This window comes from Grampus griseus (assembly GCF_964374135.1).
Source record: "Grampus griseus genome assembly, chromosome: 8".
Taxonomy (NCBI): Eukaryota; Metazoa; Chordata; class Mammalia; order Artiodactyla; family Delphinidae; genus Grampus; species Grampus griseus.
The window spans coordinates 40,265,104-40,284,218 of record NC_139002.1 but is presented as its reverse complement, the minus strand read 5'-3'; the positions used below and the strand labels follow the sequence as shown (position 1 = coordinate 40,284,218).

The following is a 19,115-nucleotide window of genomic DNA, read 5'->3' as shown; positions in this document are numbered from 1 at the left end:
ATAAATGTTTCAGCGAATCTCTTTCCAGGGCCACAGGCACTGGAGTGAACGTGGGGCAGCACAGGGTCTCCCTCGGAGGCCCGCAGAGCTCCGTCGGCCCTGCCCAGCCCAGCATCCGAGCTTCACCTGGAGCCCTTCCTTCCAGCAGCTGCTTCGTCTTCTTAGAGACTCACTCCAAGACGCTCCATGCCCCCAGAACACACCTGTGCAATCAGTGAGCGAGTCATGCAGCCACCGAGATTAGACAAGCACTTGTCTCCCCACAGATCTCCCCCTAATCAGCAATGACAGAGGAGCAGACACCCTCAGAGCAGTTACCATGCATCTGACTTCCAAAAGGGGCCCACTCCACCAGCCACCAGGACGGCTAACCATGCCCTAAAATACAATGAAGCAACCCTTCCAGCACAGCCAATTTGCATCCCAAACTCAGCTGGACTGTTGACAATTTGTACCCCTGCAGGAACTGAACCAAGCCTGACCTTTACCTCCAGGACCACGTCTGTGCTGCTGCTGTTCGCTAAAAGCAGTTGTGGTCTCATTCCAATTAGAACTCTTATTTTTGCTGAAACGGACCAATTCATGCATCCTTTCTGGCCCTCTCAAGAGTCTCTCAAACTTAAAATGAGCCAGTCAAAAAACACAATGTTACTGGAAGTGATTCACAGCAGGGAGTGAAGGGGGAGATGGAGAAAGCCCAGAGGACTTTAGGTGAGAGGGACATACTTCCCAGCCAGGGGACCCGCACGGACAGCACCTTCCTGTGCTCCCGGGAGAGCAAGGCCACCTCCTGGCAAAACAAGGTAAACATCCAGTTTAAGGCTATTATCTCCTTTATTCAAAAAATAAATATTTCACTTTTGAGTCGACATATTTCAAATCACATGAAGCACAGAGAAGAAATACAGTCCCTTTGGAAATCATGAACACGTGTAGCAAAGAGTCATGTTCAAAGCAAAGGGGATGGGGTGAGCACTGATTCCAACTGATCCATGACCCAGAGATTCCTCCTCTCACCAGGCGGAGCTACATATCGATTGTAGGCGAGAAACACACACGTGCGCGCGCACACACACACACACACACACACACGCACACACACGGCTTTGAAGTCTGAAAGGCACATGAAGTGGACCATAAGGTGTGTGGCACATTCACTGATAAAGCGTTCCCTATTCCCTCCCAAGAAAAGTGGAGAAACTTTAATCAAGTCACAGACCAGAGAAGACGGGGTCCTCTGGCTCAGAGCTCAGCAACACGAAAATCTCTGTGGATGAAAGCCATTCTTCTTCTGCTCTCCCCTCCCGTGCCTCCGCTCTGGGGGGGAGGTCCCTCACTCGGTGATGGCGGGGCGCGTGGCCACGTACACGAACACCACGATCAGCAGCACGACCACAGCCAGCGTGGGCAGCACCACCGTGGTGATCTGCTGCCGGGCCTCCTGCATGGCCTGCTTTCGCTCCTTCTTATCCTTGGACGTCTCCTTCTTGGGCTTCCCCTTGAGCTGCCGCATCTTTCCTAGGGGATGCTAGGAGGGTGCGTCCGGAGAGGGATTTGAAGGAAGGGTCACGCTCCTCCGGTCAAGGTGCAGAATCTCCTGTAGAGAGAACCATGATCAAGAATGAACGGAGTGAAAGGAAAAGGAATCGCAAAGGCAAAGGCAAACGCTAAACCAGGAAGAGTATCTGCAACTTAGCAGCCCAAGGATTAAGGACAGGAGAGGTCTTGTAGCCCCTCTGAGTGGTGGGTGGTAGAGCTAAGCAGGATGCTCCTGGGGCTCTATCACCGTCAGCGCTTCTGCAGGTGTGCTGTGCACAGGTGACCGGCACACTGAGACAGGGCCTCTCAGCTCCAGGGGCAGCTGGCCAGGCGCTGGGCACCAGATGAACAAGACTGCTTTCATGACACGAAGGGACTGGGAAGCACTAACTATGCCGCCTCCTCTCAGCGGCAAGGGGGGCACCGTTCTCCCTTCCAAGGCTCCACCTATTTACTTCACTGTTCTAAATCCTACCATCTCCCCGGCTAACCTCCAGCGCTGAACCGCCGGCAGCCTGCAGATCCCAGGACCGTGGCTCCCTTCCTGCCCGAGCCCAGGGCCTGATCGCAGGCTGCGGCAGCCTCACTGGGGCTGAAGAGAGCCCGGAGGCACCGACTTTTCTGATCTCCATTTGATCCTTTACCCATCCACCCAAACCTTCCTGAGCACCTCCTATGTGCCAGGCTCTGCTCGAGGCGTGGAGGAAGAGGTGGAACACAGAGCCCACGGTCTAGGGGTGCACCCTAGGTTGCGAGCAGAGTCGAGAGCTGGGTCAGACAGACGATAAAGAGAGACCAGCTGAGCCTTCGGTCCAGCCACCCACTCAGCCTAGGATCTCGTAAATTCTGTGCCCCGTGGAGGTGCTCAGGCGGTGAAGCGGTGCTGTCAGGGGCCTGGGGGATGAATCGAAGGCCGTGGGTAACTATAGAGCAACAGCTCCATATGAGTCCGATTCGGAGCTTTACGCAACAGAAACAGACTTTGGCTGATTCAAGTTGAGTTGGAGTTTACACAGAGGCCTTTGGCACCTTGTAGGATCCCCAGAAAAGAGGACCTGGCTCAGGAAATGAGCAGGGCAAGGAGCTGTGCAGCCGTCACCTGAGCCCCACTCACACCACGAGCCTGGAGGAGGCCTCAGGCTGTATCATCACCTGGACACTGCCGCTGGAGCAGGGGGCGCCGAGGCCACCACTACTGCCCCTGGAAACCAGACGGAGCTGCTGTCACTGCCTTCAGGACGAATTCTCCAGGGCCCTGGCTTCTGTGTCACCAGGTGCATGTGACCAGCCCAGCTGAGACCCAATATACCCGCAGCCTAGCCTTCCAACCTCTATAAGCAGGGGGAGTGTTTCTAAACACAGTGAAGGAGTGGGGGGGGTTGGCTGCTGGGCAGGGAAATGAAAAAGACAAATGTCCTTCATAAAACATCCTGGGGGACTGGTAGAGAGGCGCTCTCTGAGGCAGACGAGCAGTGTACACCAATACTCCTCTAACAGAGAGACTTTTGTATCATGATACTGTGTACCCAGTTTTGCCCCAGGACAGTGGGTGGCCTGTCACCACCCTGATGAGGAAGATGACATTTACACCTAAGTGAACATGTCAAGTGGCAGGCAGGACGTGGAATGTGGGTTCCGAGGCGGGAAAAGTCTTGTGCGAATCTCCCTGTCGGTAGAGGGATCCTAATCTCACCACTCCTCTCATCCCCGATTGGACCCCGGAAATTTTTTCCTATTCTCCATAATCAGGTGCAGTTTCTCCTGGTGCAAGAGGGCTGAAATTATTGCCCTGGAATGACATGATGCCAGCCAAAAGCAAATATTAAAGTTCTGGAGAGCCCCATTTAGGCAAATTTACGCCTTCTATCAGGCTTTTGAAAATAGCCACTCTTAACTTCCTTAAGACCTGACAGGTGTAGGAACCCCCAGCTTTACAAATTCTCCTTTTCAAATCTTTCAGAGAACTTGCAGGCAGGCCTGGGTTCAAACTAAGGACATACAACTTCCGGGCTGAACGGCTTTGGGCTTCAGGAGGCCTCAATGTCATCATGTGAACAATGAGGACAATTTCTCTCTCGGAAGGAGTGACTGAGGGTTTGAAAAGAAAACACTCCTCATGGTGCTTGGCCCGCCCACACCTGGCAGGACGGGCCGGCCAGCCGGACGCAGCCGCTTCCTCCCTCCCCACCCCTTGCCCGCTCCGGGGCCCTGGTCAGAGCTCACGGAGCTCACCAGCCTCAGCCGCCCCCCGGGGAGGTGGCGTAATAGCAGTGCCCCGCCCACAGGACCGTGGTGAGGAGGAGACAAGAATCCCGGTAACACGGCACCTGGCACGGAAGGCACCGGATCCACGTGAGCTGATGCTCCCGAAGCCCACCCAACAGACAGCCTGCGGGGAGACGGGCAGGCTCGTTACCCCCGCTCGGAGATGAGGACACCAAGGGGCAAGAGGAAAAACATCTTGCGCACAGTCAGCTGGTCTGTAAAGAGTATCTAACAGAGCAGTGGATGGCATCCCTTGTCCAAAGCTATGAGCCATGGTCTGTTCTCTCCCTGACACAGCTGCACGAGATTGTCTAAAAAGAGGCCATTGGCAGCACCCTGATTTGTAGCTATTTCCCTGTGGACCTAATGGCCTGTGAAAAGAGGAGGACCCCGCTGTGGCCCGTCGCCCAGCCCCCCACAGGGCCCCTCACAGGACCCCTCACTGGACTCTTCCACAGGACCCTTCACAGGATTCTCCCACAGGACCCTCACAGGGCACGCCCCCCCCCCGCCCCCACAGAGGACTGGCCGCAGGCAGGTAGCCCCAGAGGCCCAGAGTTAACAAGGGCCCCAGCCCCGCCCCTTTGGCTGCTGGCTGCATCCTCCCACAGAGGTGTGGTGGACATACATGGGCAGCAGCCCCCGTGACGACCAGCTCTTGACACCTGTGAGATGCATTCAGAAGTTCTCCAAGGCTTAAAAAAAGGCCTCGTCACTGGGGACAGTGCCGGTCTGGGTCAGGATTTAAAGGACAAACGCGCCAGCCTGAAGTCTGGGGTCTTGGTCAGGCTCCAGTGGGTGGCCTCCCTGATCTCACTCACCTGAGCTGTGGGCCTCAAACCGCAGCCCCGCACTTTCCCTGGGGCTGAAGAGAGAGTGGTGACGATGGAGGGAAAACACCTCTGAGATGACAGCTGAGGCAAGGGAAAAGGGCCCAGCAGGACACAGGCTGGGGAAGAGCCGCAGGCAGAGGGAGCGGAAGGAACCAGAAGGGTGACAGGAGGGGAAGTGCAGAGGGCGCAGAGGCCAGGCCATCCTCAGGCTGGCGGGCCACTGTGAGGAGTCGGGTTTCACTCCGAAAGCAGCACGAGGCCCTGAAGGGCTTCACGCGGGGAGGTGCAAGTTTCAAAAAGCTCCTCTGGCCGGTCTGTGGAGACTGGGGTACAGGGGAATGAAAAGGGAGGCCCCTAGAGCAGGGCAGGGAGGGCCCGTGCTGATGGACAGGAGGATGGAGTGGGCTTTTATTTGGGGGGTACCTAATGGCAGATGAGACGTGGCACGTGAGGGAAAGAGAATAACGGGTGGACCTAAGGTCTGGAGCTTGGGCACCTGGCTGCATGGTGATCCGGCCTTATGAGGTGAAGGGAGAATGGCAGGAAGGGGCGATGGATTTGAGAAAGGACATTAAGTGCTCTGTTCACATCTATCCATGTGTGAGGATGCCTATTAGACATCACCATGGCAATATCAAGGAGGCGGTTGAGGACATGAGTCAAGAGCTCGGTCTGAGCTGAAGATCTATATTTGGAAGTCATCAGCCACGGATGAGGTGAGCTCACCAAGGACAAGGTAGATGGATATGAGGGCCAGGCCCGAGCCCTGAGCATGTGACAGTCAGAGAACAGGAGGGGAAGGGCAAGCAAAGGAGCCTGTGGAGAAGACGCAAGTGAAGAGAGAACAGAAGTGTGGACCCAGGGACCAAGAGTGAAGAAGAGAGCACGGCTTCCAAACGCCGCCAAGACAAAGTGAAGGTAAGGCAGCGGCCATTGGATCCGGCGGCTTGGAGAACTGACCAGAGGAACGTCAGTGGAGTGGGCCAATCAGCCTCTATCTCAGACATCTAAACCAAGAAACATGAAGGCACACAAGCTGGAAAATCCTGCAGATGGGGGCCATCCGATGCCACATGCGGAAGACAACAGAGGAAGCCAAGCTGGGGAGAGGAGACGGGAGGCGAGGGGAGCGCTCTGAGAGCTGGACACTGGGGACTCTGCTCTTACCTTTCCAGCACAGCCCCGGCAAGGCCCAGCTCTATACAGGCTCCTGAGTTGAGTTATGCTGACCTGTTTCTGACTCTTAGGATAGACATCTCTTTGAACTTGAGCTGGCTCCAGTGGGTCTCTGTACCTTCCAGTGAAGGAGCCCCGGCTAAAATGATTACTCCAGTTTTGCAAATGAGGAGTCCAAAGCCTTGCCACTGTCACAGAATTAGGGGTGTCAGAGTCAAAAGTCAAACGCACATCAGCCTGACCCCGAAGCCTGAAGAGTCAGCATCCTCCAGTGCCTTCCCCACGTACCTTCCCAGCCCTTTACCCACTCTGGGGCCACGTCATTGCTCACCAGCCCCTTGCAGAGAGGAAGTCAGAGATGAAGCTTGTAAGGTGCAGTCTGGCTCTTTCCCAGCAAGCAGCCCAGGCAGGACAGAGAAGCCACTAGCCGAGTTCCAGCTTCACAACCCGACCACGACTGCCACCTGGCCACCCCCTGCCTCTGGCTCCCCTAACCAAGGGATCGGAAACTTCACAAACACTTGAGTTCCACCGGTGCCCCTCCCCCACCAACAAGCCCATGGCAACTGGTCAGCACTGGAATGTTCCAACCGGTCCCCAGGGTGCGTGGGCAGGTGGGCGGGGGGGCAGAGAGGAAGGGGAAACACATCCTTTCTGACAGAATCATTTTATGATTTTTTGGCTGATCCTTCCAGTCCTTTTTCTATATACATATATATACGTATACTGTGCACACACACGCTTATTAAAATCCTTATGTATATTTCTTCCTACTTAGAAATCATAATGTACATGACAGCCTTAGAACCTATTAGGGAAACAGCCAGGAGCAGAGGTAAGAACGTGGGTTTGAAACCAGGTTTGAGCCTCAGCTCTGCCATGTCTAGTTATACAACCCCGGGCAATGTACTTAATCTCTCATGTCCTGACTTTCCTCCTCTGTAAAATGGGATAAGGAAACCTGCTTTGTAGAGTCATCGGGAGAGAAAGACTGAAGTATTATCTGAGGTATTGATTAACAGGGCAAACCAGATGCTCAGTAAATGGTACAGAGTAACTCCCTTTCCAGGGAGGTTTTTCCAGTGCAGATGCACGTACGGAGGGAGGTACCAGGGAATGCTGCCCTTTTTCTGGTTTTGAACCATATAACCCCTGGGTGATGGACCCCCCCCCCCCAGTTTCTCTCTCTTCCCTGCTGAAAACCACCGGTTACCAGTCTGCTGCTGGGCAGGTTTTCCCAGCGGCTTGATGGGAGAAGAAGGTTGGCTTGGGCAATTGAGGGACGGTTCAGAATCACAGCGACCAGCCCCAGCTCCCGGATCCCAGACAGGCTGATGCTGCACTGCCCAGTATGGCAGCCACTCGTCACATGCGGCTACTAGCGCTGGAAATGTGGCTGTGGGCCAAACTGAGCTGTAGTGTGACATACACACCGGAGTTTGAAGACTCCGTACCAAAAGAGAGAATATAAACTGTCTCATTAAAATCTTCCATACTAATTACGAGAAATGATACCATTTTGGATATACTGGGTTCGATAAAACGTATTATTAAATTAATTTCCCCTGGTTTTTCTTCACTGTCTTAACGTGGGCGACTCAAAAGCTTCAGATTCCATGAGTGGCTCACATGACACTTCAACTGGGCAGTGCTGTGCCTGCCCCATGCAATACGCACCAGGTCCAGCCCCCTGATAAGCTTCCCACATCACAGCCTCAACTCACAGCGGTGAGGACGCCGGGGCCCTCACAGCCCCGCCCTAATGGAGCTCTCCAGCCTCATCATACCTCACATGACCACGGCTACCAACACGCCTGAGTGCCCACCCCACACGCTCACATCCCATGCCCGTGCCCTCCCCCATGCACCAGCATCCTCCTGGTATAGACGCTCATCCTTGGTCACCCCTGTGCCTGGCCTTCAGCACTCCCTCCTCAGTGCCGTCTCGGCACTCGGTTTATGCCTTTATTGCAGCACTGACCGGTGGCCGCCGCCTAACTGGCTGGGCCCCTGATGTCCCCACTGGACTAAGCACTCGTCTGGGAGCAAATGTGTCTTGCTAGGAATAATACTGCCCTGGGCTGGCAGGACGCCTCTCACATAACAGGTGCTCAGCAAGCATCTCTGGATCGAACACCAAAGCTGGAGGACAAGCAGTCATCTTATGTACTAAGCACAGAGTTACAGCAGAAAATTCTACAGGAGAGGAGAAAAGGTTATAGCAGAAGATAATAAACCAGCTAGCTACCACTTAGAAATGCTCATTTCATTCTCAACACAAGATTGGTATTCTCACTCCCATTTTACGTGAAGAAGATGAGATTCAGAAAAGTATGGGGACCTCCCTGATGGTGTAGTGGTTAAGAATCTGCCTGCCAATGCAGGCGACACAGGTTTGATCCCTGCTCTGGAAAGACTCCACACGCCACGGAGCAATGAAGCTCGTGCACCACAACTACTGAGCCTGTGCTCCAGAGCCCGTGAGCCACAACTACTGAGCCTGCATGCCACAACTACTGAAGCCCACATGCCTAGAGCCCGTGCGCCACAACAAGAGAAGGTACCGCAATGAGAAGCCCGTGCACTGCAACAAAGAGTAGCCCCTGCTCGCCGCAACTAGAGAAAGCCCGCACGCAGCAACAAAGACCCAACACAGCCAAAAATAAATAAATAAAATAAATAAATTTATGAAAAAATAAAAAAAGAAAAGTATGGTGACTTGCCCAAGATCAAAGACCATTAGGAAACCAGCACAGTCTCAACCCTAGTATAAAATCCATAACAATCACTCATTAAATATTGAGTGAATGAATGGACTGAGGATCTGAACTCAGACCTAATTCCAAAGTGCACCCATCCTCTCTGCATGACCCCACAGTGACAGTGCCTCCAGGTCAGCCCACAATTAGGAACAGTAGCTATCACATCCCGAAGGCTCACTACCTGTCAGGCTACCTCACTAAAGCCCTCTACGAACACGCAAACCGCACTGCGCACTACCTGTCAGGCTACCGCACTAAAGCCCTCTACAAACACGCAAACCGCACTGCGGCTTTTATCCCATTTTTCAGACAAGGGAACTGAGGCTCAGAGAAGGGAAGGGCCCAGGTAGTAAGTCAGAGTGCATCTGGGATTCAGACCCAGCTCTGTCTGCCTCCCATCCAACCCAGCTGCCTCTAGGTAGCCGGGCCATCCCATGGAGTCACGGGACACAGGGTCAAGAGTCCACGGCAGGCCCCTGCCCGTCAACTCAGGAGGCTGAGGACACGAGGAGGGAGGGTATGTGAGCAGAAGCACAGGCCCTCCAGGTGCTTGTCTCACTTGGCAGCGGATAAAGCCTGTTCCTTACTTGCTCCGACTCCCAGAAGCTGTCCTGGGCTTAAAGACGCACTGCAGGTTGCTTGAACTCTCATGTGGGCCAGGCTGCTCGGTAGGAAGGCCCCCAGGATGTCCCAGGCTGTTGCAGGGCCGCCCGTTAAGTGGCCGCAGACTGTGTCGGCTGCACCCGCTCCTCCCCACACAGTCAATGCAAGGACAGACACCCGGCCCAGGTGGCGGCCCGCCTGGAGGGCCGCTCCCAGGGATGGAGGCCAGAGACTGCCCGCCCATCCTCCACGCTGTCCACCTTTTCAAAGCCCTGCAGCTCTCCTGTCTCCAGAAAAGGCGGTGTAAGATGCTCACTGAGAAAATGGCTGCGTTTTTCTCCTACTGCAAAATCAGGAACACAAATGAATAAACAACACGTAAGAAGGGTGTATGTGGGGCAGATCTCCACCAGCTCTTCTCTTGGCTGTGTCATTATAAACATGAGGCATCAGGAGGGCTGCACCACTCCATGCTCTACGCCGTGAGCCCAGGGAAGCTGCCCTGAGTTCAGGGAAACCTAAATTGCGTGCCGAGAACAGCAGCTCTGTGGCTCATGGAGTGTGCTCACTTCACTGTACGTCCCTGGGGTTTAGCCGTAATGGGCCGTGATCACCTCACTTCTGTCTGCCGCAGAGACGGGGACAGGGGTTGGGCAGGCTGCCAGGAGAACTGACCAGGATGGGGCTCCCGACACCCGCTAGGCACCAGCTGATAACACAAGCGCCTTCCTGGGAACACAGACGTGAGCAGTGACAGCCACGCACGCTGGCTCCAGCGCCCCGCTGCCGACCGGCCTCAGAGGTCGGGGAGCTCCCGACCGGCCGGCCTGTGGGGAGGGTCAGAGCCACAGACGGAAGCTGACAGGCACAAACACGTGTACATACTTCTCTCACCGAGGGTGAAGGAAGAAGAAACTATGTAATTCGGTGGCAGTGTCAGCTACTCCTAAATAAAAACCTGAGAACACAAAAGAACTTTGAGGTGGGTTGCTGAATAACACAGACATAAAGAGCTAGGGTTCTCAGTAAATCGGATAAGTAACATTCCTGCAAAGTGCTTTCCTGTGCAGTATTCATTTCCTCCTCATGGTAACTCTTTACCTTACCTATTATTGTCCTTTTTTCACAAGAAAAATAGCAGACAGAGCAATTAAGCTCACGTCTGGGTGTTAATCCCCATCCTGGCACTTCTGGGGTCTGTGGCCCTTAGACCTTCAATTACTCTGTCTGTAAAACAGGGATAAAACTACCTAGCGTTTAAATATTTTTTGAGCATCAACTGTATGTCGGGAGACATGCTGGGTAGTTTACAGGGAATGTGGGAGACAGACAACCAACAAATGAACAGAATATGTGTCAGATGATGCTACGTGTTTTAGAGAAAATAAAGGTTGGGGGAAGAGAGGCTGCAAAATTAGAGAAATCAATCAAGGAAGGCTTCATGAGAAAGTGACACCGGACCAGAGGCTCAAAGGAGGTGAGGAAGTGACCTGTGCCAGACGGGGGCCACCGGAGGGCTCTGCTTGTGCTAAGGAAAAGCACTGCTGGACGACTGACTGCAGGGGGCAAGGGCTGAAGCCAGGAGCTCGGTGAGGACATGAGTGAATTATTCAGGAGGTACGTGGTGGCTTGGTCCCAGGGAGGGGCAGATGTAGGGAAAAGTGGTCGGGTACTTTGAGGGGACAGCCAACAAGATTCACCAGCAGATTGGAACTGGAGTGTGAAAACATAAAATGATGAAAGGCTCTATGGCCCAAGGAAGTGCAGGAATGGCGGCACCACGTAGGGGTGTGGGGACAATGGGATGCGTCAAGTCTGAGACGCGATTAGCTGTCCCCAGTGGAGACACTGAGCAGGCAGCTGGATGCATGAGGCTGTGCTTGGGGAGAGAGCTGGGCTGGAGACAGGAGCGTGGCAGCTGTCAGCACTGCAAGCCGCCAGGCTGGGGAGCGAGCGCAGACAGAGAAGGGCCAGTGCGCTCTGAGGTTTCGGACTTGCAGAGTTGAAGAGCAAGGAGTAAGAGACTAAAAGGGTATGAAAGGAAGAAAACTGAAAGCGTAAGGTGTCTTGGAAGGCAAGTGCAGAAAGTGTTCCAGGAAGAAGGAGCCGCTCATCAGGCTTGGTCACGTATAGGTAATCGGTGACCTGAGGGGAGAGTTTTGGTGGGGTGGCGAGGTGGGGAGGGGGCCCGGATCTGAGGGGTCGCAGGGAGGGAGGCAGCAGGCTAGAGAACGGAGACCACGAGCCACCAACGCTTCTCAAGGCAGGACCCGGGGGCTGAGTGTCTACACTGCAATCCCAGTCCTGCCGTTTATCAGCCCTGTGACCTCGGGCAAGTTCCCTAATCTTTCCGTGCCTCACATTTCTCATCTGAAAAATGGGGAGAATAATCCCTTAAGGAATTGGTATATGAGAAGAATGCCTGGCCCGTAGTATTTACTATGTAAGTATCGTCATCCATCAGCAACGTCATCCTCATCGTCACTATGAAAATAGGGTCAGAATCAGAAGGGGATATAAGGACAAGAGTTTTGTTCTACTTGTTTGTTTTTTAAGGCACTTATAGAATGTTTGTGTCACAGGGGAAGATGGATCAGGAGAAGGAAGGAAAAAGAAGTGCTGGCGAGCGGCCCAGGGGAGCTGGAGCACCAGCTGGGCTGGCCCCGGATGGGCCCAAGGTGATGGTGGGAGTCTGTGCAAGTTCTCGCAGGGCTATTGCTGGTTCTCGGTGAAATGGGAAGAAGGTCATCAGCTTGGGAGGCAGGAAGAGGGAGGAGATGCTGGAGTCTGAAGAGAGAGAAGCTCTGAAACAGCGGGCAAGCGGGATGGATGCATCGGAGCACGACGGGTGACCACCAGCCTGCAGTCAGAGGCCTCAGAGCTTAGAGCAAGGTGGCTGGGGGCTGGCACCAACGCGCAGGTGCAGGTACAGGGGATGGAGTCGGGGGATGTTAGACTTAACCAGGACAGGATTTTGTCAGGCCACTATGACACAAGGTGAGGGTTACATGAGATTGCAAAAGAAAAGCGCCTGGCCCAGGACCTGGCATCTGAAGCGCTGCCGCTGTTCAGGCTTCAGCGGCCTGTCCAAGGAGCCCCACTCCCTCCACGTGCGCCTCCCTGACCCCCAACACACACAGAGCTCAGGAGCGGAAAACTCTGCAGGAGCCTCAATTCTGTTCGTTCCACTAAGCCAATTCCCTCCCTTTTCTGTTCAAGCTACTGTCACATTTCCCAGGCCTCTCCTGCTGGTCTCAGAGAACAAAGAAGGTCACGCGAGGGCAGACTAGTCCCCGCACGCTTCTTCCAAGAACCAGCGGTGAAGAGGCTCTCCCAGCCTTGGGGAAATATTGGCTTTCCGGGACCTGCCTTGCAATTCCACCAAGCTCTGCAGGTGCGGCTCAACCATCAGTTCCTCCCACTGAAGACGGGTGGGCAAAAAAGCCTTTGATGATCTCGTTATGTAACACAGACAAGTTAGAGTTAAATTCACAGCGATCAGCAACTTCAAGCACAGTAATTTGTTTTCACTCGTTGACCTGAAGCAAACTCAACCACGGAAAGGACAAAGGAGATGACTAAACAGAAACGAAGTTAAGTGAAATTCCCGTAAGAAGGTACAAAACACTGCTTTGAAACGGTTAAGATGCACAGAAAGAAATACAATTAACAGCACAAACTAAAACCAAAGCTTTATGCCATGGTATGTAAGCTTATTATGTGCAACACACTCGGAAATTTTCACCTTTGTTTCATTTCATTAGAAAAAAATGTCAGTTTAATCCCATGGAAAGTGACTTGCCTTCGAAAAACACTGGATGGAGAAGACCTCAAGGCAGGAAGGGCTGGTAAGTGTTTCAATCCCATTCCCAGGAGAAGTCACGAAACACCCTGACAGTCTTTCTACCTTGATGAATAATAAGCTCCTAGGAGAATGAAAGGAAGTAATGAACGAGAAAATTTACAAGCTCTTCTAGGTGTGGTCATTCCTTAACTAGCAATTGTTTACCCAAACCTGCAGGTTCTCTCGATTTCATGTGCTATTCAATTAGGTACTTTAAGACAGCAGGTACTAAAAGCAAGAGTCACTAATTTATCCCTTTGTTATTGACAGCTCAACTCTGGCAGCTCAAGACTAAGGTGAGGTTGGGGGGAAATTCATGAAGACATGCACACCAGCCAATTGTATGCACTGTTTTGGATTTTTTTTTCAGGCAGTGCTTCTCTAACTTTTCCATCTCAAATATGGAGAGGGGACATTCATTCCTGGAGGCCAAGTCTGGGGCAAAGCCACTGCAAGAATAAAATTTTAATTGTGTCTTATTTTAAATGTCAAGCGATCATATATAGCATTATCCCCTGCTGTTTACTCGTGACGGGCATGGCACTGTGATAAGAGCCTGCCGTGGCTCTCACTGCGTCCCAGGCTCCCATCTTAGAGGCGAGAAATGGGGTTTTGAGAGGTTATGTAACTTACCCAGGACCACGAAGCAAATAAGTGGTGGGACAGATTCAAACGCACCCAATCTGGTTCCAGAGCCCTGCTTGTAACCACGAAGCTATGTTGAATTCTCCTCCAACAACCAACCATATTTGTTTTAATATTCTTCAAATGTTATTTCCCCCAAACCTTTGGGTAAACAGGACCCACACACACCCCAAGGCTCTGCCTACACGCTGGGGAACGCTCCGGGCATGCAGAGCCACAGGTCCACCAGAACTCCCCTGCCTTCCTCACACTCCTGTGGCCGGGAGCGGGCTCACAGCCCTTCTCTCCCAGACGCGGAGCACCGTCCTCATGTTCTCTTAGGCATGAGCTTCATTAACAACCAACATATCACAAGCACCAGTTGTTTATGGCATTTTCAAAATGAAAAATTCATCCCTAAGCTAAATTACAGCAAGTTAATTACAGCGCCTGGCTGATGGCACACATACTGAGAGACAGTGAGGGACTGGCGGAAGCGTCAAATGCAAACAGCAGCCGCAACTAACATGCGCCCAAGGCTGCACGCCTGGGCCTTCCTCAGATACAGAGACTGGGGCTCATCCCGCCCAGAGGGCCAGCTTCAGAAAGAGACGGGCAAGCTCTCACATCCATTCATTTATTCCACAGACACCTGCTGGGCACCTAAGCGTTGGGGACGAGCCAATCACACAGTCACTCACTCACCAATTCATTCCATCAAACACTTAGCGGGCACCTACCACAGGCCAGGCACTGCTCAACTGCTGTGCATATACAGACGGATGAACTGACTGGTCCATCTCATCAGGTACTGATTCACCTCGATGCGCTAGGCACTGTCCGGGCAGCGGGGATGGAATAATGAACAACACAAAGTTCTGGCTCTGACGGAACGTACATTCCAGGAAAAGGAGGCAGACGAGAGACAAATAAATATGTCGCGTGTCAAGGAGTGAAGTGCTGTGAAGGAAGACAAAGCAGCGTAAGGTGACAGAGAGCGGGGGACGTGCTGTAGTACAGACAGCATTACAAGGGGCTGCATCTCTGATTAGAGAGCAGAGGCCACAAAACAAGGTGGGAGCAAGCCTCGAGCAGAACTAGGGCAGGAGGGCGCCTGAAACGAGTGTGCCTCTGCAGCACCGCGATGCAGGGTCACGGGGGCCTGCGGCTGACAGCCGGTGAGCCAGAGGAGGAGCAGAGGCGAGCAGATCACTCCAAAGAGGACGCTACAGACCCGCTGGCGAAGGCTCCAAGCCCATCATCTGTGCTTCACTGCAGGCCCCGACCGCTGCCAAAATCCAAATACTCTGCAAAAGGCAGGCGGTAAACTGGGCTGCTAGCCAATATTTACCCGGTGGCATGCCAGGTGTTCTCTGGAGTCTCCGAAGGGTCAGCTTGGGGTCGGGGGAGGAGAAGGACCCCATCAGACAACGAACTCGGGCTGCTGAAGTGGGGTCTGCCACTAACAAAGTGATACATATTTGATCTTTAATTTGAAGGCCGCCTTGTTTGCTGAACCTTAAGCCTGTTTACCAACCTGAACGGTTGATGAGGACGGTTTGGGCAAAGGGCACAGAACAAGAGGCCCTGGAGCGCTGAAGACGAAATCGGCTTTGCTGATTCTGCCTGTGGCCCATCTGCAGGCGCCACAGAGACCCCGCTGACCACGGTGAGGCTGCTTCCTAAGGCAGCCCTGGTCTCCTTCATCTCCGCTTCCCCCCGCCGCCCTCACCAGGGCCTGATTATTCTCCTCCTGCCCCGACTCTAGATCCCACCCCCCACCTCCAAGTGAAATCAACGCTGCACCCATACCCAGAGCCCGTCTGTCCTCCCCGCCCTCACCGAGGCCTCACCCCGCACGTCTTCCTGCTTCCAGCCTCCCCATTCCTCAGTGCAGCCGTTACTCCTGTCCCGCTGCACGTGGTACAGAACAAGCCAACGCGCACTTATGCCTGGGGCTTCTTGTCGTGGCCTGCGTCACACACTGTCTCTGCTGAGAAAACTTGTCTGATCCCCTTAGTCAAAATTAGGGGCCCTTTCACCTACTTCTACACCTTTAAAATAACCCTTCTTCCGTTCCCCCTTTTCTTTTCAGAGTTCATCATTTCTGTCCACCTCCCCCACCAGGGGTTCAGTAAGTATTTCATGAATGATCTAAGCCTGTTCCTCTTGCTAATGATGCCCAGGCCAGAGGTTTGGGGGTTTTCCTCGATGTCTCCCCTCCCCCCATCCCCTGTATCAAATTGTCCCCCAAGACCTACCAACCCCTCTTCCTAAACATCTCCCAGCACATCCTCCCGCTTCATCCCCACTACCAGTAGGCCCTCGTCTGGTTCATGCGGATTTCTGCAACAGCCTAACCTGTGTTTCCCTGCCTTACCTCGCCGCTTTCTCAAGCCCTAAATAGTACAAACACTTCTAAATCCCTCTAAAATCACTGCCCGTGGATGGGTGTGGACCCGCCCCACACACTTTCCCCTTCCCAGCAAAACATATGCAGTGGTTAACTGTGCAGAATCACTGTAGAAGCAAATGCGGGAGAGGTGCACGTCTGCTTCAGGAAAGGGGCATGAATGACTCGTTTAAATCTCACGCATGTTTTAAAGTCCAGTTGTTGGAAACTTGTTAGCCAAAACACATCCCTGGTGTAAATAGGCACCACTTCCCTCTTCAAGGTAAACAACCAACCAAATGGTGCTAAACTAATAATGATAAGCAAGTTTTTTTTTTTTTTTTTTTGCGGTACGACGTGGGCCTCTCACTGCCGTGGCCTCTCCCGCCGCGGAGCACAGGCTTCAGCCGCGCAGGCTCAGCGGCCATGGCTCACGGGCCCAGCCGCTCCGCGGCATGTGGGATCCTCCCAGACCAGGGCACGAACCCGTGTCCCCTGCATCGGCAGGCGGACTCTCAACCACTGCGCCACCAGGGAAGCCCCTAAACTAATAATGAGAAAGCCGAGCTAACAGTGATTGACAATTAAACATCTAGATTCCTAGCAATTAAAAACTGTCACAAATTCAAGACGGTGATGACAGAGCACTCTTAGGGTACTGTTTCCAAATTCTACGGGAAATCCAAGGGCCTGTGTAAGTCCACGATCCATGGGAGCCTGGATCGTGCCACGCTGCGTGCGTGGCGAGGCAGCCAGACTCCTAGTGGAGGATGAGGCAGTCATCCAGAAACTCCAACCTGCAGTACAGTCGTCCCTCGGGATCCGCAGGCGGTGGGTTCCAGGACCCCGCCTCCCCCATGTACCCAAGTCCCTTCTATAAAATGGCATAGTATTTGCATATAAGCTACGGCACATCCTCCCATACACTTTAAATCATCTCTAGATTACTTGTAATACCTAATACAATGTAAATGCTATGTGAATAGGCTGGTATGTGGCAAATTCAACTTTTGCTTTTCGGAACTTTCTGGCGTTTTTTTTCCCAAATATTTTCTATCCATGGTTGGTTGAATCCCCCAGTGCAGAACCTGCATGGAGGATGGACTGTAATTTAACATCAATCACATTTTTTTTTTTTGTGGTTTTATCTAGATGAAATTTATTCAAGATAACCTTAATCTTGAGATTTATTCTTAAGATTATGTACAACTTTATGAATTATTGAAAGTTCATGAAAATAGAAAAGTTCAGCATTAGCAAACAGTACATAGTATTACGTATTAAATTCTCATTAAATTTAAGTAAGTTGCACTTTGCCATTTATTTTATATTGGAAGTAGTTTTGAAGATGACCCATTGAACCCTATTTAGGAGGTTGAGAACCCTGTGACTGACCTTGGTGGGCTTCCACTTTAGATGCAGGTGGGTTTTGCCTCTTCTGAGGGAGGAAGGCATCTTGTAAGTTAGAGACAGTGGCCATCGCATCATATCCAATCCTTGAAATCGCACCATTACCCTGTTTGTTTGTTTTTTTTCCAGTAACTTTTAATGACATCCCTGTGATTACTAGTAGATAGCCTGCAGTCATGCCTTAAACTTGGGAGTCTGTGGAATTTTGAGTCCCACACCTGTGGGAATTGATGAAAGGACTTGCGTGTCTGAATCAGATCACTGCCATCCAGGAGGGAGCCTCAGAAGTAGAGACCCAGCCTACAGAATCCCTACTGTAAAATCAAACGTCCAGGATCTCCCCAGTGTAAAGTCCCCCGGGAGCATTCCACTGCATGGAACGCGACCTGGAAAATCAGTCACTGCGATCTGCCGAGGAAGTCAACAGTGAAAGGGCAAAGCATCTCACAAGTTACTTCAACATGATGGCAGCAATGCTGTGGGATCTCCAGCCAGGCCCGGAGCCCAGATCGCACAGTCCCCTCTGTGGGCCATGCTGGGCACATGGGATCCATCCCAGTGCGGGAGGAGGTCACTGACAGCTTTGAGCAAGGGAGTGAGATGATATGACAAGCATTGTTAAAGATGCCCTGGGTCCAACATGGTGAGCAGAATGGAGGGAAAGTGGAAGCAGGGCAACCGTTCAAAGGCCTTTGCAGTGATTCAGGCAAATGACGATGTCACTGGACTTGGGAGACGGATGTGGAAGGGCAGCCAGAAGAATTCAAGATCTGCTTCAGAAGCACCACTAGGACTTGGTGATTTGGAGGAAGAGAAAGGTGAGAGATAACAGATGACTCCCCAGTTTCTGGCTTGAGAAAGTGAATTAACAGCTGTGCACCTTAATGAAATGGGGGGAAGGGAGGTCTGGAAAGGGTCTGTGATAGGAGAGCAAGAGTTGAAATTGAGGTGCCCATGACCTATCCAAGTTCACTAGCTGCTATCAAAGGTATAAAAGGACCTACAAAGCACAGAGGAGTCGTGTGGAGCGATGGACGCCTGGGGCCGTTCTCACAGGTGATCCTTCCCACCTTCCTCTCGGGGTGCTCGTGTGTCCACCACTGTGCCAGCTCAAGGTGGGGGGGTGCACCACACAGGGAGCTCATGGGGCCAAACTCGGCCAGGACATGTGCAAGCTGCTTCTAAGATGATCTCCAGTAGTAAAGCAGATACCACCAGCTTTGGGGCTGAGAAAACAGTGCTGTTAACAGTAAAATGGGATTTGCATCACACCACAATGGGAAGTAAAGTATGTAGCCTGATAATTCTTCAATTACAAGCATCGTAACAGGTCTGCTGATTTCTTGACACTGATGTTTTCAAGGAGTCCCGGCAGAAGGGTTTCGGTATCTAGCCCTGTGCCCTGACAGTTCCGCTGCTGGGTTGTACCATCCTGTTTGGGGGATTCCAAGTAGAATCTCCCCCAGGAAAATGTTAATCTAAGGCAGTACAGATGTAGAGGAAGGTCTCTCTCTCAAAAAAACACCGGAGAAGATGGCCTATTTTAGGAAAACAATGACTCACTGAAATCACATCCTGCTCTTAAGTTAACATGCTCCCTTCTGGACCGGAACCTGGTTTCCTATCATGATGGGTCTATTTTCCAATCTCTTTGACGATCTGCTTTC

At 52.4% G+C, this 19,115-nt stretch overlaps 1 protein-coding gene across 3 annotated transcripts in view; it reads right to left on the bottom strand.

Annotated features, from left to right (window-relative positions):
- Positions 1 to 815: 815 nt before the first annotated feature.
- Positions 816 to 19,115, bottom strand: part of SMCO4 (single-pass membrane protein with coiled-coil domains 4) — a 70,137-nt gene continuing 51,837 nt past the window's right edge. For all 3 annotated transcript variants that reach the window (XM_082660865.1, XM_082660867.1, XM_082660866.1), the window contains one exon: positions 816 to 1,597. In XM_082660865.1, the coding sequence (XP_082516991.1) occupies positions 1,334 to 1,513 (180 nt within the window). In that variant the 5' untranslated portion in view covers positions 1,514 to 1,597 and the 3' untranslated portion in view covers positions 816 to 1,333. The remainder of the gene's footprint in view (positions 1,598 to 19,115) is intronic.